Genomic DNA, 23,374 nt, shown 5'->3' on the forward strand with positions numbered 1-23,374 from the left:
TGGTTTTGCCCCCACAAACCTATTGCCAAATGTAATGTTTGGGTTTGGCCTCACTAAAGCAACTATCATGGACTCACATTTCAAGTGTTAGATTTCTAAACATTGGCACTATACTTGAAATAGCGGGATGTGGACTGAAGAACATATGGGAAAAATAGGGTTATGTTCTTGACACCTTAAAAGAAGCCAAACTTTTTTTTTTTTTTTAATTCCTAGTTCATGAAAAAAATCATGCCTTACATTATAGTTGTTGCCTTTTGATTTGGGAATGTGTAGAGGGTTAATGTGGCCCTAATTAGCTTAGTTGGATGTAGTGAGGTTTATACAGTACATGTAGATAAAAAAGTTATGTAAAACCATTTTTTCTTACCTTAAAATTCTGCTTGTTAGTGCATGTTGATCTTGAAATGCATGTGGAGAGGGGTTGCTGTGGCCCTGCTGGACTGAGATGGATGTCTCTGGCTCTTACATTGAAGTGGATGGTAGAGTTGTCAGTAGTAATTGAAGGTTTTACTGGAGTGTTCAGATATTCTGTAATGTGTCTCTGCTCATTTTATTCTGCAGTACTTCATGCAACTCATTCTACATATTCGGTATATTTCCTCTTAATCGGTACCTGTATTGATACAGACAGATTTTTCAGCCTTCTGTTTGATAGCCAGTTGTCCTGGAAACCTCGCATTACCTTCCTGAAAGCAAGTTGCCATAGCCGGCTGAACATCCTTAAAACCCTCGCTCATCTTTCTTGGGATGTGGATCAATGACCTCTCCTTCAGCTTCATTCTGCCCTAATTCTATCAAAACTAGATTATGGCAACCAGATATATTTTGTGGCCTCTCTCGCAATTTTTTCTAAATTTGATTCCATTCATCATCAGGGATTACATTTGTGTCTAGGTGTTTTTCAGTCCTTCCCTATCGAGAGAGTATATGCAGAGGTGAACGTTATATCTTTGCATGATCGGTGTGATGCCCACTGTCTCCAGTATTTTTTCCGCTCTCATGACCTTCACGATCCTTCTACATACAGGATGGTAACGGACGTTAGTAGAGGTCCATTATTTGATCGCCACCCCGTTTCTCTTTGTATTCACTCTCTTAGTTTCTCTTTAGTTGCCCCCCTTTATATGTTCATCTGGCATCTACCTTTTCTCTTTCCTCTTGGGAGGTTCCGACAGTTTAGGTCGGTTCTTCCCCACTGCCATGTGCGTAACCTTAATTACCAACAGTTGCTTCTCACTCCTTTTTTTCTTAACCACTTCCAATCTCAGTCTTATGCCATTGCAGGTTACACTGATGATTCTGAATCCTCTGACAGTGTCAGGTTTGCAACAGTGTTCCTGGACAGTTTCGTATGAGGTCATTTATTAGAATCGGCTAGCATTTTTATAGCTGAACTGTTTACAATTCTCATTGGGATTATGTATTGCATCCAGGTCTACCTCAACATTTGTGGTAGTTACAGACTCCTTTAGTGTTTTGCAGGCTGTCAAAAAATTTAATTCGCTTCATCTCCTAGTTTGTATACAACTTTGGTTGCGCCAGATTTCTAGGAAAACAAAGAAATCATTTTCTGCTGGGCCCCTGGTTGTGTGGATGTTTACCTGGAGTTTACCTGGAGAGAGTTCCGGGGGTCAACGCCCCCGCGGCCCGGTCTGTGACCAGGCCTCCTGGTGGATGAGCAGGCAGATTCTGTTGCGTGGTCAGCAGTACATGATCTCCCAGTTTCATGTAGAGGTATACCATACTCAGACTATTTTGCTGTAATCTCTGCCTTCGCAACTGTTGGCAACACTGTTGATCCGATATAACTCATTTTTTTTTTTTCAAGTCGGCCATCTCCCACTGAGGCAGGGTGACCCAAAAAGAAAGAAAATCCCCAAAAAGAAAATACTTTCATCATCATTCAACACTTTCACCTCACTCACACATAATCAATGTTTTTGCAGAGGTGCTCAGAACACAACAGTTTAGAAGCATATACGTATAAAGATACACAACATATCCCTCCAAACCACTAATATCCCGAACCCCTCCTTTAGAGTGCAGGCATTGTACTTCCCATTTCCAGGACTCAAGTCCGGCTATATAAAAATAACCGGTTTCCCTGAATCCCTTCACTCATAAGTTATATTCCATCAGGCTAAGTTTAGGATTCTGGCGTCCTCCTCCTCATCGATGCCGAGGTTGGGAGACTGTGCTCTCCTGTCTTAGCATCTGGCACACCTGTCTTACTAATGGGTATCTCGTGGAGAGGCGCCCTATTCCACTGTGAGAATTGTCGGGTTTCAGTTTCTGTTTGCCATATTCTATTGGACTGTCCTGTCTTTCAACAAGCATGCAGGATTTACTTCCGACATCTTCACGACTCTGACACCTTTACTTTATGTTCCTTCCTTGCTGATGGCCCCTCCTTTGGCTCAGACTCCCTCGTTGAATTTTTGACAGCAACCAGTTTATTACACGAACTTTGATAATACTTCCTTTAGCACTCCTCACAGTCCTTTCTAACTCTACCTCTTGTTATGCTCTCTACCCTTACTACCTTATAATCCAGCATCACCCCCTGCCCTGCAGTGCTGTATGACCCTAGTGGGTTTAGCACTTTTTTTTATTATATTATTATTATTATTATTATTACAATCAAGGGGGAAGCGCTAAACCCGTAGGATTATACAGCGCCTGGGGGGGGGGGATGTGGAAGGCATTCAGGCTTAATTCGGGGAACTGGAGCACAGACTATTTTGCTGCAATAGCTACCCACGTTCGCACCCGTTGGCAACAACGTTGGTCAACTCTGCTCGGTAACAAACTTCATTCTGTTAAACCGAGCATAGGTTACTGGCCGTCTTCTTGTCATCAGTGCCGAGGTTGGGAGACCACTCTCTCCCGCCTTCGCATTGGCCACACTCGTCTTACTCATGGGTATCTCATGGAGAGGCACCCTGTTCCTCTCTGTGAGCAGTGTCAAGTTCCAGTATCGATTAGCCACATTCTGTTAGACTGCCCTCTCTATCAACGAGCACGCAGAATTTACCTCCAACGTCGTCTTCGTTCTACTACTCTCTCTCTACCTTCCCTTCTTGCTGATGGACCCTCCTTTAATCCTGACTCTCTCATTGACTTCTTGACAACGACTGATTTACTCCACAAACTCTAATGATACTTTTCGCGCTCCCCTCAGCCCTTTCTAGTTCAGTCTCTTGCTGCCCTTTACCCTTTCACCATCCACTGCCCCGCTGTTATCCGTAACCTATTACTCATCCATCTCCCTTTTGCCACCTGATGCCCTCGCTTCCTTCCTGCCCTGCAGCGCTGTATAGTCCTTGTGGCTTAGCGCTTCTTTTTTGATTATAATAATAATAATGGAGCACAGATCCAATTCCCTAAATCAAGAGCCCCTCACCAACATCAAGGAACCTTCCATGAGTTTTTTTTTATTATAATAATAGACTGTTTTGCTGTAATCTTTAGCCACTTTCACAGCCATTGGCAACAACGTAAATCTGAAATGATTCATAAATTATATTCTATCAAGCCATGTTTAGGTTTCTGGTCTTCTTTTCAAAGTCGTGGTTGGGAGACTACTCTCTTCTCTCTTCGCAGCTGTTATACACATCTCATTCATGGGTATCTCATAAGAGATGCCCAGTGCCACACTTCGACTTTTCAAGTTCCAATTTGAGTTTGCCATATTCTATTAGACTGTCCCATCTACCAGCGAGCATGCAGAATTCACCTCCGACGTCGTCACTGCTCTAACACCCTTTTCCTTGATGTTGGTGAGGGGCTCTTGATTAAGGGAATTGGATCTGTGCTCCAGTTCCCTGAATTAAGCCTGAATGCCTTCCACATCCCCCCCCAGGCGCTGTATAATCCTCCGGGTTTAGCGCTTCCCCCTTGATTATAATAATAATAATCTAACACCCTTACTTTATCTTCCCTCCTAGCTGATGGTTCCCTCTTTGACAGCAACAGATTTATTATACAAACTTTGATATACTTCCTCTAGTACTCCTCACTGCCCTTACTAGGGGCCATCAGCAAGGAAGATAAAGTAAGGGTGTTAGTGGTGACGATGTCAGATGTCTAGCTTATTCAAACTTTAGTACATCTGACCCTGCAGTGCTGTATGACCCTTGAGGGTTTAGTGCTTAGTTTTAATTATAACACCAGCTGTATCTTCAGAGCTATGAGTGGAAATCCTCTTAAGTTCCTACTCTGGATCACAAGCAGGCTACATAAGCAGAACTCCCAGGTAGCTCTCTCTGCACTGTGGATAGAGCAAAAACACTTCAAGTGAGGTTCATAACCCATGTCTGATATGACAAACTAAATTTGCCAGTGTTCAGGAGGTTGAAATGGTCATCACTATAGACAGGTATGCTGTATAGCCCTTGTGGCTTAGCGCTTCTTTTTGATTATAATAATAATATAGACAGGTACAGAGTGTAACCAGAGTCCTCACAAAGCGGTGCTGGTTATTTCTCCACGTGGTATCGGTGAGAGAGATGTGTTCAGTGCATAAGCCAGAGAGTAGTCCTCCCAAACATGACAGCAGTGGGAAGAAGAGATTAGAATCCTAGCTTAGTTTGGTAGAAAACAATTGTTGGTCCAACTCAAGCCAACATTGTTTCCAGTGGTTGCAAAGTTGCTGGGAAAGCAATGAAAGTAGTCAGGTGACTTACACAGCTCTCAAGAGTTCTTCCAGAGAGGAAACACTCAGGACACTCCTTTTAAGAAATGTCTGCTTCTACTGTAGAACATTTCCTACCTTATTTCATAAAAATAAACCAGCATGGAATATCATAGTAACACTGATATTAAGTACTGCTTTCAAGCACATTTATTTTTGACACTGACAACACTGTATGTAAACCTCAAAAATCAATTCATTGTCAATAAAGTAGTAAAATAAATTGAAATACAGTATCTTGAGCATTTACAAAACAAGTTTTGGTATTAAATTTTGAAACTAAAATATCCTAGTAGGTTTAGCACTTGGTTTTGGGTATAATAATGCAAATAAAATTATTATAATCATACAGAAAAACTGCTAACTACAGTAAATTAAATAGTGGATTCAAAAGCATGAAAGTTAAGTAGAAGCAATGCTTTAAAATGCACTATACTTAATATGTAAGTTGTGGCTTAGCGCTTCTTTTTGATTATAATAATTAACATGCAAGAGTTCATAAAAGCAATGGAGTATATAATACAATCATTCACACAGAACCAAATACAATTTCCAATGTGGGGTACAGTAAAAACTCTTCATTAATATTCAATCATGCACCTTTTAATTCACTTGTCAAAATATGACAATAAATATATTAACCTATCTTAATACAATCAGTTTTCCAAAAATGAAACGTAGTCTGCAAGTCTACGCAGCTGTTCTTCAGATGGAGTTGGGGTATGGGGTTGAGGAGCTTGTGGAACAGGAAGAATCATGCGTGTTGGCTCATCATATCCCCAGCCATGCCCCTTTGCAGCTATCACGGCATCATCTACACTCATACCCACTAACTGAGCAAAGTCTTCAGCACTGATGGATGTGTATGCTCGTGCAACAAGATCCACAGCTCTCTGGCGTACATGATCTGAAACATAAGTATGATTTTTTAATTATTACATCTTTTAGTTTCAATGAAAAGAAATTTTAATGAAAATAAGAAAAAATTTTGGAGTGAGTTAAACAAGTTAAGAAAGCCTAGGGAACGTATGGATTTGCCAGTTAAAAACAGAGTAGGGAAGTTAGTAAATGGAGAGAGGGAGGTACAGTGGACCCTCGACATTCGATACTAATCCGTTCCTGAGAGCTATCGAATGTCGAAAATATAGAAAGTCGAATGAATTTTCCCCATAAGAAATAATGGAAATCAAATTAATCCGTGCAAGACACGCAAAAGCATGAAAAAAAAAATTTACCACATGAAATATTAAGTTTAATGCAATAGAATAATTACAATAACAACAATAACAATAGATTAATAACAATAGAATAATTGACACTTACCTTTAATAAATATCTGGTGATGATTGATGGGATGGGAGGAGGGGAGAGTGTGGATGGTGTTAGTGTTTAGAAGGGGAATCCCCTTCCATTAGGACTTGAACTGGCAGCCTCACCATGCCTTGCCACACTGTGTATGCCATTACGATTCTTACATCTTTCAAACCAACCTTTGCTGGCCTTTAATTCACTCACATCACCACTAGTTGCAGGCAATTTCTTTACCAAATCATCATGCACTCCGACACGCACTCCACTTTCGTACTTTGCAATTATCTCTTTCTTCATTTCAATAGTCATTAGCACCTTTTTTCTCGAAGGGTTGACACTAGAAGCTTTCTTGGGGCCCATGGTTACTTATTTTGCAGAAACAAGCACCAAAAACAGTGATAATATGGATAATATGGAATGCACCGAATGTATCCTTAGATGCGCGCACACTGGCTGTAAACACTGGCACACACGGTGCAGTTCAGGCCACACGTGGACACGTCTCGTACGAATCGTATCCAATGTCGGGTTTTCCATCGAATGTTGAGGCAAAAATTTTTCGTTAAAATGCATCGAATGTTGGATTTATCGAATGTCAATGCCATCGAATGTCGGGGGTCCACTGTATTAGGTAGATAGCGAGAATATTTTGAGGAACTTTTAAATGTTGAGGAAGAAAGGGAGGCGGTAATTTCATGCACTGGCCAGGGAGGTATACCATCTTTTAGGAGTGAAGAAGAGCAGAATGTAAGCGTGGGGGAGGTACGTGAGGCATTACGGAGAATGAAAGGGGGTAAAGCAGCTGGAACTGATGGGATCATGACAGAAATGTTAAAAGTAGGGGGAGATATAGTGTTGGAGTGGTTGGTACTTTTGTTTAATAAATGTATGAAAGAGGGGAAGGTACCTAGGGATTGGCAGAGAGCATGTATAGACCCTTTATATAAAGGGAAGGGGGACAAAAGATATTGTAAAAATTATAGAGGAATAAGTTTATTGAGTATACCAGGAAAAGTGTACAGTAGGGTTATTATTGAAAGAATTAGAGGTAAGACAATTGAGTGTCTTGTGCCTTTTTTATATTATTAGATTAAACTCAGTTGTACTATAGTCAACACCAAATTCATTATATTAGACCATATTGCAATTACTAGTGAGAGACTGGTGCTATTTTTAATTTGTATTTTTATATTATTAGATTAAATCTAGTTGTACTATAGCTCATTCTAGCTCAAAACAAAGACTCCACAAAAGTCATTATATTAGACCTTAGTGCAATTACAAGTGAGAGTCTTGTTCTATTTTAAATTTGTATTTTTATATTACTAGTTTATACCTAGTTGTACTTTAGTTCATTCCAGCACAACACATAGACAACATCAACTTCATTATGTGTAGTAGTGACTATACTCTAAATGACCAAAATACTCTAGCTATTTACTTATCCAAGCTTCCCACCACTACAGATATCAGTACTAGAACTCAACACATAACTCAGGATATAAATAACCATAATTTAAACCTAGAAGATGATTGATCACGTTGACCCTGATCTAAACCTCCATAATCTGACACCCAATCAAAACCTATTGGAAAGTAACTGCCTTTATTACACAGCATCACAAGCCAGCACTATCCTAAACAATGCTAAAAGCCTATCAGTACTTAACTACAACATCAGGTCCTTAAGCAAACACTATGATGACCTCCTGGCACTCCTTGAATCACTAAAGACACCCTTCTCCTGCATTATTCTTACTGAGACCTGGCTTAAGCAGGACACAATGGATATCTACCCTCTACCAGGATACACAGCAATTCACAACTGCAGACCAAACCAAGTTGGGGGTGGTATTGCAATCTATTACTCTAACCAATTATCTTGTATTAACACCACTTGCTTTAGTGATGAATATGGGGAATACATTTTTGCTAATTTTAATGTAAAAAACCTTAAGACACCTATAACAATCGGTGCCATTTACCGGATACCTCACACAAACATCCCAAATTTCAGTGAGAAATTAAAGTCACTAATAACAAACAGACAAATGAATAAGCACCACCTTCTCTTAGCTGGAGACTTCAACATCAACCTTGGCTTACTAGATGATCAGCCTGTAACTGATTTCATCAACAATATGAACAACACACTTCTCATACCAACAATAACTAAACCAACCAGGCTCACTGAGACAAGTGCAACCATAATAGACCACATATGGACCAATATACTAGCCCCCCTTAAATCAGGGATAATCACAGATAGCACTACAGACCACTACCCTACCTTCCTCCTGACAAACATTAATAAACCACCACTTGAATACAACAAAGTCTCATTTAGACTCCATGACGAAGTCTCAATAAGGAAGTTCACAACTGACCTAGAGATTGTTGACTGGCCTACAGAATTCTCCAAGGCCAATGGTATTGATGACTGGACAGACATTTTTCTTAACAAATTACTTAGACTATACAACAAACATTGTCCTATAAAAACAAAACAGATCACAAACAAATGGCTTGGTTGCCCATGGCTAACCAGCACCATTCTGAAATCCATTGACAAGAAACACCAATATGAAAAGCAATATAGACAGGGCTTAATACACAAAGATATTCTTAAACACTATTGATCAGTTCTCACCAAAGTAATAAAGAAAGCCAAACAACTATACTACTCCAGTAGATTCACAGACACTAGAGGAGATATAAAAAAGACCTGGAAAACACTCTCTCAGATTCTAGGGACCCACAAACTGAAAAAACCAAGAATATTGTCCTAACTAAACCTAATGAAACACCACTACATCCCACTGACACAGCTAACAAGATAAACGACTTCTTCTCAACCATAGGATCTAATCTCGCCAATAAAATCCCACATACTAATGCCCATGCCGGGGACTACCTAGATGGGAATTTCCCAAATTCCTTCTATCTTGCACCAACTGAGCCCTCGGAAGTCACCGAGATTATAAAGTCACTTAAAAACAACTCAGGGAATCTGTCTAATGTCCCACCATTACTGTACAAGCGAGCGGCCCATATCCTTTCGCATGCTATTTCATTACTTTTTAACAAGTCACTAGAAACTAGCACCTTCCCGAAACTACTCAAGATGGCAAGGATTACACCAATACATAAAGGTGGTGACCCTACAGACTTAAACAACTATAGGCCAATATCAAACTTACCATTGCTATCCAAAATCTTTGAGAAACTCGTGCACAGGAGACTATATTCATTTATAACAGCACAAAACATACTCAACCCCTGCCAATTTGGATTTAGGAAAAATAAAAGCACTAATGATGCAATCATAAAAATGCTAGATCTGCTTTACACAGCATTGGAAAATAAGGAATATCCACTAGGAATTTTTATTGACCTAAGAAAAGCTTTTGACACAGTAGACCACGACATCCTACTCCACAAACTTGACCATTATGGTATAAGAGGCCATGCGCTTGCTTATTTCAAATCTTACCTTACTAATAGGTATCAGTATGTTACCATTAAAGACACAGCATCAACAACACGGCCACTTGATACTGGAGTTCCGCAGGGAAGTGTCCTTGGTCCCCTGTTCTTCCTCATATACATCAATGATCTTCCAAACGTATCCCAACACCTGAAACCCATTCTCTTTGCTGACGACACGACTTATGTCATCTCTCACCCTAATCTTGCCACCCTCAACACCATTGTTAACGAGGAGCTGATCAAAATATCGACTTGGATGACAGCCAATAAACTTACGCTTAACACTGACAAAACCTACTATATTATGTTTGGTAGCAGAGCAGGAGATGCACAAATTAACATTACGATCGACAACACTCTAATTACCAGACATAATGAGGGCAAATTCCTAGGCCTATACCTTGACAACAACCTGAATTTCAGCACCCATATCCAACACATAACCAAAAACGTATCCAAAACAGTTGGGATCCTCTCCAAGATACGATACTACGTGCCGCAAAATGCCCTTCTCACACTATACCACTCACTTATTTATCCATACCTCACCTATGCTATTTGTGCTTGGGGATCAACTGCAGCAACACACCTAAAGCCAATAATAACCCAACAAGAAGCTGCAGTAAGAATAATCACTAAATCCCATCCCTGGCAACACACCCCCCCACTCTTCATAGATCTAAACTTACTCCCTGTTCAGTACATCCACACTTACTACTGTGCAATCTACATCTACAGGACCTTAAACTCCAATATCAACCTTGACCTAAAACGCTTTCTTGATAGTTGTGACAGAACCCACAGGCATAACACCAGACACAAACATCTCTACGACATTCCCCATCTCCGACTAAACCTTTACAAAAATTCAATGTATGTCAAAGGCCCTAAAATCTGGAACACCCTACCTGAGAACTCTAGAACTGCAGACACATTCATCACCTTCAAAACTACCATTAGAAAACATCTTATCTCCCTGATAAACCCCATCAACTAACTACACGAATACCACCTGGTGGTTCACACTTACACTCACTCACCCATTTGACCATAAACAGAAATATTAATCTCAATCTTAAAATAATGAATCCTATGATACTCCAATACTGAAGCTATGTACTGTGCCAAAACAAAAGCATTCACATTGCTAAACTCACAAACTAGTATTTAGTCACTTAGCCATAATACCAACTTACCTCATAATTTGTAATATTTTAAAATAAAGAATTAAACTAAGTCTGCCCGAAATGCCTAGCCATGCTAGGCGTTCTAGTGGTACACTCTGTAATCATTATTTAACTACATGTAAACCACACAACAACCAAATTCTGTAAATTCAACATTGTAATCTTTATAGAGAATAAACTTTGAATGTAGGATTGCGGATGAGCAAGGAGGTTTCAGAGTGGGTAGGGGATGTGTAGATCAAGTGTTTACATTGAAGCATATATGTGAACAGTATTTAGATAAAGGTAGGGAAGTTTTTATTGCATTTATGGATTTAGAAAAGGCATATGATAGAGTGGATAGGGGAGCAATGTGGCAGATGTTGCAAGTATATGGAATAGATGGTAAGTTACTAAATGCTGTAAAGAGTTTTTATGAGGATAGTGAGGCTCAGGTTAGGGTGTGTAGAAGAGAGGGAGACTACTTCCCGGTAAAAGTAGGTCTTAGACAGGGATGTGTAATGTCACCATGGTTGTTTAATATATGTATTTATAAGTGGGATCATAAAAGAAGTAAATGCTAGGGTGTTCGGGGGAGGGGTGGGATTAAATTATGGGGAATCAAATACAAAATGGGAATTGACACAGTTACTTTTTGCTGATGATACTGTGCTTATGGGAGATTCTAAAGAGAAATTGCAAAGGTTAGTGGATGAGTTTGGGAGTGTGTGTAAAGGTAGAAAGTTGAAAGTGAACATAGAAAAGAGTAAGGTGATGAGGGTATCAAATGATTTAGATAAAGAAAAATTGGATATCAAATTGGGGAGGAGTATGGAAGAAGTGAATGTTTTCAGATACTTGGGAGTTGACGTGTCAGCGGATGGATTTATAAAGGATGAAGTTAATCATAGAACTGATGAAGGAAAAAAGGTGAGCGGTGTGTTGAGGTATATGTGGAGTCAAAAAACGTTATCTATGGAGGCAAAGAAGGGAATGTATGAAAGTATAGTAGTACCAACACTCTTATATAGGTGTGAAGCTTGGGTTGTGAATGCAGCAGCGAGGAGGCGGTTGGAGGCAGTGGAGATGTCATGTCTAAGGGCAATGTTTGGTGTGAATATGTAATGCAGAAAATTCGGAGTGTGGAAATTAGGAGAAGGTGTGGAGTTAATAAAAATATTAGTCAGAGGGCTGAAGAGGGGTTGTTGAGGTGGTTTGGTCATTTAGAGAGAATGGATCAAAGTAGAATGACATGGAGAGCATTTAAATCTGTAGGAGAAGGAAGGCGGGGTAGGGGTCGTCCTCGAAAAGGTTGGAAGGAAGGGGTAAGTGAGGTTTTGTGGGCGAGGGGCTTGGACTTCCAGCAGGCGAGCATGAGCGTGTTCCATAGGAGTGGTATTTGGGACCTGACGATCTGCTGGAGTGTGAGCAGGGTAATATTTAGTGAAGGGATTCAGGGAAACCGGTTATTTTTATATAGCCGGACTTGAGTCCTGGAAATGGGAAGTACAATGCCTGCACTCTAAAGGAGGGGTTTGGGGATATTAGCAGTTTGGAGGGATATGTTGTGTATCTTTATACGTATATGCTTCTAAACTGTTGTGTTCTGAGCACCTCTGCAAAAACAGTGATTATGTGTGAGTGAGGTGAAAGTGTTGAATGATGATGAAAGTATTTTCTTTTTGGGGATTTTCTTTTTGGGTCACCCTGCCTCGGTGGGAGACGGCCAGCTTGTTGAAAAAAAAAAAAAAAAAAATCTTTCAATGAACAGGCCATATCCCACCAAAGCAGGGTGGCGTGGCATAAAAAGGAAAAACAAAAGTCTCTCTCTCTAACTTCAGTAATGTATGCATGAGAAGGGATTACTAGCCCCTTGCTCCCAGCACATTAGTTGCTTCTTACGACACGCATGGCTTATGGAGGAAGAATTCTGTTGCACTTCCCCATAGCCATAAGAGGAAATAAACAAGACCAAGAACTAGTAAGAAAATAGAAGACAACCCAGAGGGGTGTGTATATATATATATATATATATATATATATATATATATATATATATATATGCTTGTACATGCACGTGCAGTGTGACCTAAGTGTAAGTAGAAGTAGCAAAACGTACCTGAAATCTTGCACATTTATAAGAAAAAAAAGACACCAACAATCTTACCATCGTGTAAAATAATTACAGGCTTCCATTTTACACTCGCTTGACAGGACAGTAGTACTTACCTGGGCAGCTGCTGTCTACCAACCTACTACCTAGGATTATTACATTTATCTATACTTTTTATATATACAGTCGACCCCCGGTATTCGATGGCATCGGTATCCGATAAATCCAGTATTCAATACATTTTAACGCAAAAATTTTGCCTCGCTTCTCGTTAAAAAACCCGCCACACGCGATTCGTCCGAGACGTGTCCATGTGTGGCCTGAACTGCCCCGTGTGTGCCAGTGTTTACAAGCAAGCCAGTGTGCTCGCATATAAGGATACATTCGGTACATTCCATATTATCACAGTGGTTTTGGTGCATGTTTCTGCAAAATAAGTCACCATGGGCCCCAAGGAAGCTTCTAGTGCCAACCCTGTGGTAAAAAGGGTGAGAATTAGTATGGAAATTTAAGAAAGATTTTGAAGGGTTTGGGGCTAACCCTGAGAAGCCTATGCCAGTTGTGGAATCCATTGTGCCTACTTCAAAAATTAAGGAAATGTGTACAAAGTGGGTTGAACTGCAAACCTTTATGGATGAAAATCACCCTAACACAGCTATTGCAAGCTGTGCTGGTGACTGTTACAATGACAATGTTGTGGCCCATTTTAGACAAATCGTAAAGGAACGGGAGGTACAGAGCTCTATGGACAGATTTGTTGTGTGACAAAGGTCTAGTGACTCTCAAGCTGGTTCTAGTGGCATTAAAAGAAGAAGGGAAGTAACCCCAGAAAAGGACTTGTTACCTCAAGTCCTAATGTAAGGGGATTCCCCTTCTAAACAATAAGTTCGACACTCTCCCCTCCTCCCATCCCATCAATCATCACCAGATCTTCATTAAAGGTAAGTGTCATGTATTCTATTGTTAGTAGAGTACTACAAACTGTGCATGTCTTCTTCAGTTTGTGTGCATTAAACTTAATATTTCATGTGGTAAAAATATTTTTTTCATACTTTTGGGTATCTTGCACGGATTAATTTGATTTCCATTATTTCTTATGGAGAAAATTAATTTGCCTTTCGATAATTTTGGTATACGATGAGCTCTCAGGAACGGATTAATATCGAATACCGGGGATCCACTGTACTCTAGTATAGGTTTGTACTAGAATTTTTGTCCACCACCAAATTAATTTTTAATTTATTTAGCACATACGAGAAGCCTAGTTTTTGTGGGACAATACACCAACGTTTAACCCCTTCAGGGTCCAAGGCCCAGTGTCAAAGAATTTAAAAAAAAAAAAATTGTTATTTTTTCTTATGAAATGGTAGAGAATCTTTTTGTGAAGGTAATAAAACAAAAAGTACGAAATTTGATGGAAAATTGATGAAATTATACTCTCGCGAATTTTGATGTGTCAGCAATATTTACGAATCGGCGATTTTGCCGTCTTTGACTCCCATTTTAGGCCAATTACATTATTCCAGTCAACCAAATTCTTAGCTATTTCACTAGTATTACTTCTATTCTATCGATTGAGCACAAGAAATCACCAAGTCAACTGTTTCAACTACAAATTAAAGTCATCGGAAATTGTTAATTTGGCCAATTTAACACAAAGTTCAAAATATTCCAATTTCAAAATAGGGCCCAGAATATACAATGTAGGTATTCCTGGCACTAAACTAACATTTCCTCTGTTCATTAGTTACGTTTTGAGGCTTTACAAATTAATTCCATTTTGATTTTTTATTCACATAATGAATTTTTATTCACACCAAAAAATAGAAGATTTACTGTTATGCAATGCTGTAATAATTGTATAAATATCATCACCATATTTGTGAATGCATATTTGACCCACCAGCTGGCGTGTATTAGATGTGTGAGGTCGTTTGTTTACTCTTGAATATCGGCAAAAATTTAACATTTCTGCTACTTTGAGCTCAGTTTCAAGCCATTTCCAGTGCTAAAACCAATCAAAATCATCTCTATTTCTGTAATATGTCTTCATTCTATCAAATGAGACCAAGAAATCTCAAATACAACTATAAAAAACATACGAAAAAACACTGCAAAGTCACTGTTTTAATCGAAAAATCATGATTTCAGTTTTTTCTCTCATTATACACAGTGTGCTGCAGGATCTGTTTTATGTGGTGCACACATACCACATAGATGTATTCTCTCATATCTAGGCCCAAATGTACCACTCACAGTTTATCAGAGTGAGCTGAGCTCATGACGTAGATCTACGGTTTGGACCCTGAACGTAAAGCCGTAGATCTACGGGACGGACCCTGAAAGGGTTAAGAATCGAAAGTTGTTCGATAGGAGTGAATGGAGGCGAATGGTATTTGGGACCTGACGATCTGCTGGAGTGTGAGCAGGGTAATATTTAGTGAAGGGATTCAGGGAAACCAGTTATTTTTATATAGCCAGACTTGAGTCCTGGAAATGGGAAGTACAATGTCTGCACTCTAAAGGAGGGGTTTTGGGATATTAGCAGTTTGGAGGGATATGTTGTGTATCTTTATACGTGTATGCTTCTAAACTGTTGTGTTCTGAGCACCTCTGCAAAAACAGTGATTATGTGTGAGTGAGGTGAAAGTGTTGAATGATAATGAAAGTATCTTCATTTTGGGGATTTTCTTTCTTTTTGGGTCACCCTGCCTCAGTGGGAGATGACAGACTTGTTAAAAAAAAAAAATATCATATACTATTAATGTGCATTCTGATCACATATGTGATTTGCATGTAAGTACACTATGTGCATATTATCTTACTCATTAAAAATTAAAATTATTCAAACCTAATATTTTCTCTTGTCAAAAATTAACCTGCTGCTCAAATGTATGGAAGAAAAAATAAAGTGAAAACCAGTCTCTAATAGTGCTAATGCATATGAACCACAAAAACATACAAACATATTAGGAGCTGCAAATCTCAAAGCCAGCCCTGGCACTGATTTAACAGTTCCATAACAAGAACATTTTACTGCAACATAAAAGTATATACAGTGGAACCTCAAAAATCGAACTGCTCCCAACACAACCAATTATGTAAGTGTATTTTTGTAAGTGCTTTTATAAGTGTATTTTTGAGGGTCTGAAATGGACTAATCTAATTTACATTATTCCTGATGGGAATAAATTCATTCGGTAAAGGCACTCGAGCAGCCTTCTGGACTGAAGAAAGTTCGATATTTGAGGTTCCACTGCACTTTAGGGCATATGATCTTGACGATACCAGAAGTCAACCTCACTGTCAGACTACGACTTTCTTTTAAAGCATAATTTGGCAAGATTATGTATTGGCATAAGTTTACAATCAATTAGGAATTTTGATGAAACTTCTATGAATCTGTACATGCTAGACAGTCAGACAGTCTAGTATGGCTGACAGAAGTAACTTACGACAACTGTGATATTCAAGAGAAAAAAAAATCCCAAAACAGCAACACCCAAAAAGGACTAGAGGAGTTGTCTGTGTTTACAATAAAAGCTGGACAGATTATGTAGCATAAAATATTGATGGAAAAGTTCAGATTTTCAGGTCAGAGGTAATATACAGGAAGAAAAAAAAGAATGTCAGTTGCATTATGTTTAAAGCACACCTTGATGCTAATGCTATGAATCTTGGTGGTCTAACAAACCATTTTTAGGGACAATATGAGACAGAAATAACGTAACTTGATGGAACGAGGACATTCATCAAAGGAATCAGCACACTAGTTCCAATATTGTCTTGCAAAAGCTTATAGCCAAATTAGAACTGCAGTTTTGGTTATATACATATTAAGAAATATGATATCAATACACTTGAGACACGACAATTTTTGTGAATGACCTGTCTGATGGCAAAACAAGTGATACGTGATGATGATAGAAGACAATGCTGATACTGCAGTTCAAAAACAGATGAAAGTCATATGGTGATGTACAAGACAAATGCCTTAATAAATTTAATGTTGTACACTGAACATGTGTCTGTTTTTTAAATTAGTGTACCCAAATTACTGCATTTCCACTCAAATAACTACCAAATTTTCCAGCACGTAAGGCATGCTTCTCTCCCCTCACCCTAAATAAATAAGAAAAGGTCTTGGAAAATCATCCTGCACCTTACATGTCGAAGGTCAGGAACAAGGGTAGGCTTTGGGTAACTGGAAGTGGTGACTGCAGTGCTATTGCACCAGTAAACTGAACTCCAAATACCCCCTAGAAAACTGTTTGCTTATTATGTACCAGTTACACACAAATAGTAATTTATATGTAACTGGTACATAATAAGCAAACTAGCTTCAGCAGTTGTAAATAACTGTAAAGTAGCTGTCTGTAAATGAGAAGAAGCCACATGTGGTTTGGTGGTGGTGGTGGTGGTGAAACAGCGACAAGCTGTGCAAGGTTCTATCTCTTTCAGCTATGATGTAGGCATAAGAAGCCATTTCGAGGCAAATACTGTCCTGCATTTTTTTTTTACCCATGGAAGATGCCTGCCAAAACTGAATTGTATTTTATATGCTCATGTGCCTTATATGCCGGAAAAGACAGCATTCGTAGACAAAAGTTCAACAATGATATTTGTTTTTATTACCCTATCTGTAGTGTACATCCATTACATCTTATTAAAATGTTTGATAAGATATGCAAAAATATTGCCTAGTGTAGAGAACAAGTGTCCTAACCTGGTAATGCTGGAGGGATGAACTGGTGAGCTAGTACAATTATGAGAAGTGATAGCACTACACTTCTAAACAAATTACTATGCTTTGGATGCTATAAAATGTTTGTGGATTTCTTACATAAAAAAATCACATGCTTTGAAAATCCAAACCATTGAAAATTAATTCAAACACATCTGAGGAGAAAAAAAAATTATTTTAGGACTTCACAGTACTTTTTCCAAATAAAATTACAGAATTATACCATGTACAACTTTCATGATGTCCTTGACATTTGGTGACCATTCTTGTTTAAGGGCAGCATATACAGCTGGTAGGTCACGTTGCCACAAGTTCTGACCTACTTCCCATATAAGGGCAAGTTCTGGGGTAGCATTTTTAGTGCTTGACGGAATACGCTTCCAAAGAAATTTGGCCCCAGTTCTGGAAAAAATAAAACTATTTAGAAAATTGTCAAATAAGATTCTGAAAAATAATTTTTAAAAAAATTTAATAGTACTACCTCTATATTAATAAAAAAATTATTAAGCATGGCTCCTTAACATAAATTAAACATATAAATATTGGTGCTGAATTCAAGAAAATTTGCTTGCATCAGATTTTCTTTATAATTTACTGCTTTTTTCATGATAAAAAAAATTAAATGGCTTCCTACAAAAGCATATCCAGTGATAATGAACAAGCATTTACTGTGTAATTAGAAACCTAACTTTATCTCATTACCAGATTTATACTGATGATGTACATAGTGAACTTACAGATCATTCTGAAGCAAGTAGATGGTGAGCAGCTGCTCATATACATGTGCTGGAGGAACCCCATTAGGAGCCTACATGAGAAAATATGTCACATAAAAAACATGAAACAAATGGATGCAATTTATTATAACTATATTATTGTGATTTAAGTTTTTTTACTATTTTGGTTAATTTGCTTAATAAAATGTCAGAGTTTATGGTTTACTGTATATACTTTTATTTATTAATAACAGTTTGCTACATTATTTAATGGCAATTACAAAGCTTGTTAAATAAACCGATGATATAACAATTGTGTTTTATCAAGTTACCCTTTATCCTTTTTTAAACCCTTTATACTTAACTGGTTTTTACATAAAACTGTGACCATCATATTATATTTTGTTTTCTCAGTTTATATAAATCTTGCCTTAGCTTTTTAAAGTAAATCCAAATGATTAATTCTTAACTTTGCTATTATATTTAGGGGTAAGCTGCCAACATACAGAGGGTCTTGCAGCACTTGGGAAATAGGAGATACTTGAGAGATACTTAATTATATACATTTGGAAAATCCTAGAGGAATTAGTACCAAACTTCCACACAAAAATCACTCCCTATGAAAGCAAAAGACTTGGCAGACGATGCAACTTCCCCCCCAATGAAAAGCAGGGGTGCCACTAGCACGATAAGAAACAACACAATAAGTGTCAGGGGCCCTAAGACTGTTCAACTGCCTCCCGGCATACATAAGGGGAATTACCAATAGACCCCTGGTTGTTTTCAAGAAGGTGCTGGACAGGCACCTCAAGTCAGTGCCTGACCAGCCAGGCTGTGGTTTGTATGTAAGGTTGCGTGCAGCCAACAGTAACAATCTGGTTGATCAGGCTCCGATCCACCACAAGGCCTGGTCAACAGACCGAGCCATGGGGGTGTCGACCCCTGAAACCCTCTCCAGGTATCCAGGTAGGAGGCAATCACATTCAATCCAAGGAAGAGAACAAGTTCAATTCCTTAGATCAAGTGCCCCTTGCCAGAATAAAGGAATCTCCCTTGAGTGGAGGTTTAAACTTTGTAATAACAACACTCATACATTTATCATTCTTCTCCAGACTACACATATCAATTATTAGTAGTTTTGTCTTATTATTAGTGCTATATACATGTAATGATTTATATAATTTCATTAGTTTGGCCCTTATAAGACTGCACAAAGTTTTAGTCCTTATTGCTTTCCCAAACTAGTAACAAATACATTGGTTCCTAAAGGTACATACTATAATGTGCCTGACATACAAGACCCATGCTGAGTTGAACATCCCTCCAGTTGGTAAATGAGCATATCCAAAATCCTGTTCCATCTTCTGCATTATTATAATCAAAAAGAAGCGCTAAACCACAAATGGCCAAACCATCTCACCAAACCCTCCACTAACCTCTTAAATAATACCTTTTGTAATTATTTAAGAAGTTTGTAATTTTTTCTAATTTTTACACTATAAATTCCTTGCTTAATATTCACACATGTAATAAAACACAGGCAGGAATAAAAAGGCCACTAGCGTGCAACTCATTGTTGGTAAACTAATCCTAATTATTATTATTATTATAATCAAGGGGGAAGCGCTAAACCCGGAGAATTATACAGCGCCTGGGGGGGGATGTGGAAGGCATTCAGGCTTAATTTGGGAAACTGGAGCACAGATCCAATTCCCTAAATCAAGAGCCCCTCACCAAACTAATCCTAATGCTTAATTATTACTTAAGATTTAGACATGAGTAGGATTTCTTATGCAGTTAACTACAATAATATGAAAATTGAAAAAGGACCCCAATGGAAAAGAGACGTAAGTCACTTTTAGGTAATTTACACTATGTATGATAATTGTACTAATGTTTATCTGTGACTAAATAAACTTAAGTAATTTTATTTGGGTATAGGCAAACATAAATACAGTTACATAAATTATCATACATAATAACATTTGTGTAATTACCTAAGAAAACCCGAGAAAGTCAAAGTGACTAAGAAACAGGAGGGGTAACTCCAGTTCCTCAGATCAAGAACCCCTCACTAGCACCACAATACCCGCTCCAAATGGGCAAATGTACAAATAAACACGGACTAATTACATCTAATTCCTGTTTTTCCAGTTCCTCGCCGACGATATCATAGTCGACCTGAGCCATTGATGATGAGTGAGGCAGCGACCACTGCTGCTTCAGGATACCTGCAGTGTCTTCCTTCACCTCCTGATGACTCTGATGTCCACTGACTTCTTTCTTTGTTGGGTTTATCAGGGCCACTGACGTCTGCACTGACTACCTGTGCTGCTTCACTGATGATAGTTATCACTGCAATCCTGCAATTGTGGGAATCAACGTCGTTATTGTTGTTGGGGTTATTAAGGGCCACCAAGGCATATGCAGTACTTAGCTCTACCATTAAGGGCCACCAAGGCATGTGCAGTACTGAGCTCTACCATTAAGGGCCACCAAGACATGTGCAGTACTGAGCTCTACCAGTACAATGGAAATAATTTACTTTGATTTTTCTTTTTTTTAGGGGGGGGGGGGTTCATCCTAGGTAATGTACACATGTGCTGCTAAGTATCATAATTTATGTAACTATATTTATGTGTACCTACACCTGAATAAACTTACTTACCTCCCTGCTACCGAGAATCAGGGAGTTATCAAGTAATTTTGAAATATGAAATGAATATTTTGTCTTTCTAGTGGTGTAACAGTGCCCATTGGGGTTTGATAAAGACCCATTGTGACATCTGTAATCCTGGTTTTTTTTTCGCTACAACTCACAGGATGAGCATGTCATGAAGAATAACCTAGCCGTTCAGGCGGCACAAAACATCCATCAATGGAGGATAGTAGGGGGTGTGGAAGAACCTATAGGGGATGGAATAATAGTCCAGAGTGCCCTAGTTAGAGATATTGTAGGCTAGTAGTGGAGGAAACAACTAGTGGTCACTGTTGTTGGTGTCAGGGTTGTTAAGGTTCACCACGGGTACACCTTAACAACCTTGACTCCCCACCCCAGGGAATCAATGAGTTCTGTTAATGATAATCATTAAAGCTTATTTAGGAACAGATACAAATAAGTACAATTATTATACAGTGTAAATTGCCTTGATATGACGCATAATTATGATAATTTATAGAAAGCTCCTGGTTATACAGAACATTCTAGACAGCCTTAAAATTACTTCATAACTACTGAACAATTATGTGAATATTTTATTTTACTAGAATGCTATAGATTGCAATTTTTGACATTGTATGAAACAATTTTGTTTATGCTTTATGGCATTTATGACATTTTATAACAATTTTAGGCATAATATTTGAAATATTGAATACTGAAGTAGAAATTACTTTTGGTCATTACACAGGAACTCTTTTGACAAGATAGAAGACCAGATGACCCAGGTCAGAGATTATGTAGGCCAGTGAGAGGTAATAATTGTTTTTTTAGGCCTATCGGATACACCAGGGTTATTAAGGGTGCATGTAATTGGAACACTCAGTTAAGAATACTTTACTCCATAAAAATAGGGATTAAAAGTAGGTATAATATTTGCCAGGAAACAGGACAATTGTTTCCTGACGCTTTATATACACTGAGAGACATAAGCCTGAACTATCCATGTGGCCTGACATCCAATGTAAAAAATTAAATTTGTGTATAAAGCCACCTGTACATCGTCCTCAATATATCACTTACAACTCCAAAATGAATACTACAGTTGTGCTAATTTTACTAATGCAAACATTAGAAAATCCTCTAAAAGTTCTTGATTTGTTTAAAAATAATTATATATTGTTATAAACTTTTAAGATTTCTACAATTATAGTTTGAATTAAAGACCTTTGTGTAGCCGATAAGCTTTGAATCAATTACTGAACCATGAAAAATATTGAGCTCAAACTAAATGCATCAGAGTCAAGGACAGACACAGGGAACAATAAGCCATTAATGAAATTGAAAGAAACTAAATAACATTTTTTCATATGCAAAATACTGGCTAAAAACCACATCTAGTATCGAGCCGTCACTTAAAGAAGATATAACTTACACCGTTGACAACACACATGTTGAAGTCCCAATATAATTCTTCAGTGATATATTAGACACATGGCTAACACTTGAGTATTTTTATTAATAAAGATACCCAAATGTTGCTCATGTGTCTAATTTATCAACTTGTCTGTTCTCTGAGACATTTATCCACAATGATCAGACTGAAGATTGACATATACACAAATAACCCGCACATAAAAGAGAGAAACTTACGACGACGTTTCGGTCCGACTAGGACCATTTACAAAGCCAGTATGACTTTGTAAATGGTCCTAGTCGGACCGAAACGTCGTCGTAAGCTTCTCTCTTTTATGTGCGGGTTATTTGTGTATCGTTCCAGTCACGGTATTGTGCCTTTTTTGTTATTTATTGAAGATTGACAATCCAAATGGATATTTCATGAATAAAACCCAAAGTTCTGCCGGCATCTTCTTAATCTCTAATAGAACATTAATCCCACTCGTCTATAAAGCCATTGATGGTATGACTATTATGCACTAGCACCAGGCATAGATTTTCCCCAACTCCACATTTATTAACAATTGCAAGAAAAAACATCACGTGTCTTAAATATCTGATAGGTGTGAAATGTGGCCATTAAACTACAGATATAGTCACACATCCAGGAAAGAATTACAAGAGGAGGTAGTGGGTGTTACAAGCTTTATATTTTATAAGTATAAGTAGATAAATAATGAAGATGGAACACCATAATCATAACTTTAATCCTGTAGCTACAGATAGGTAATTACAAATAGGTAATAACAGATAATTAAACTGGATAATTAATTTTACATCGGTGCAAATATAAGGAAGGAAAGACATTTAAGACAGTTATATTGAAATTTAGCAGGCAATTTGTGTGTGAGACATCACTTACTGGAAGTTATAATAGCTGTTAAGGGCAGTTGTTAAGGTCTAACAACTGCACGTGCTTTATTAAGGTGGCAAAAATTATCTGTACATCAAGAACACTTTAATCTTTAAAATAAGATAAAGTAAATTATGTGTATACATATACATATGTGCTAATATATACA

General features: G+C 38.1%; 1 protein-coding gene across 1 annotated transcript; it reads right to left on the bottom strand.

Annotated features, from left to right (window-relative positions):
* Positions 1-5,277: 5,277 nt before the first annotated feature.
* On the bottom strand, positions 5,278-20,601 carry CSN8 (COP9 signalosome subunit 8). The gene is made up of 4 exons (XM_053785701.2): positions 20,369-20,601; positions 18,257-18,327; positions 17,743-17,921; positions 5,278-5,603 (listed from the first exon to the last, which is right to left on the bottom strand). Exons 1-4 carry the CDS (start codon positions 20,423-20,425, stop codon positions 5,353-5,355), a joined length of 558 nt encoding a protein of 185 aa, XP_053641676.1. The 5' UTR covers positions 20,426-20,601; the 3' UTR covers positions 5,278-5,352.
* Positions 20,602-23,374: the final 2,773 nt, after the last annotated feature.

This window comes from Cherax quadricarinatus, chromosome 35 (assembly GCF_038502225.1).
Source record: "Cherax quadricarinatus isolate ZL_2023a chromosome 35, ASM3850222v1, whole genome shotgun sequence".
Classification (NCBI taxonomy): Eukaryota; Metazoa; Arthropoda; class Malacostraca; order Decapoda; family Parastacidae; genus Cherax; species Cherax quadricarinatus.

Coding starts and splice junctions, on each gene's coding strand:
- CSN8 (XM_053785701.2), bottom strand. CDS start 20,425: ATGGCTCAGGTCGACTATGATATCGTCGGCGAGGAACTGGAAAAACAG. Junction 18,328..20,368: donor TGGAAAAACAGGAATTAGAT/GTAATTAGTCCG, acceptor TTTCTCATGTAG/GCTCCTAATGGGGTTCCTCC. Junction 17,922..18,256: donor TACTTGCTTCAGAATGATCT/GTAAGTTCACTA, acceptor TATTTTTTCCAG/AACTGGGGCCAAATTTCTTT.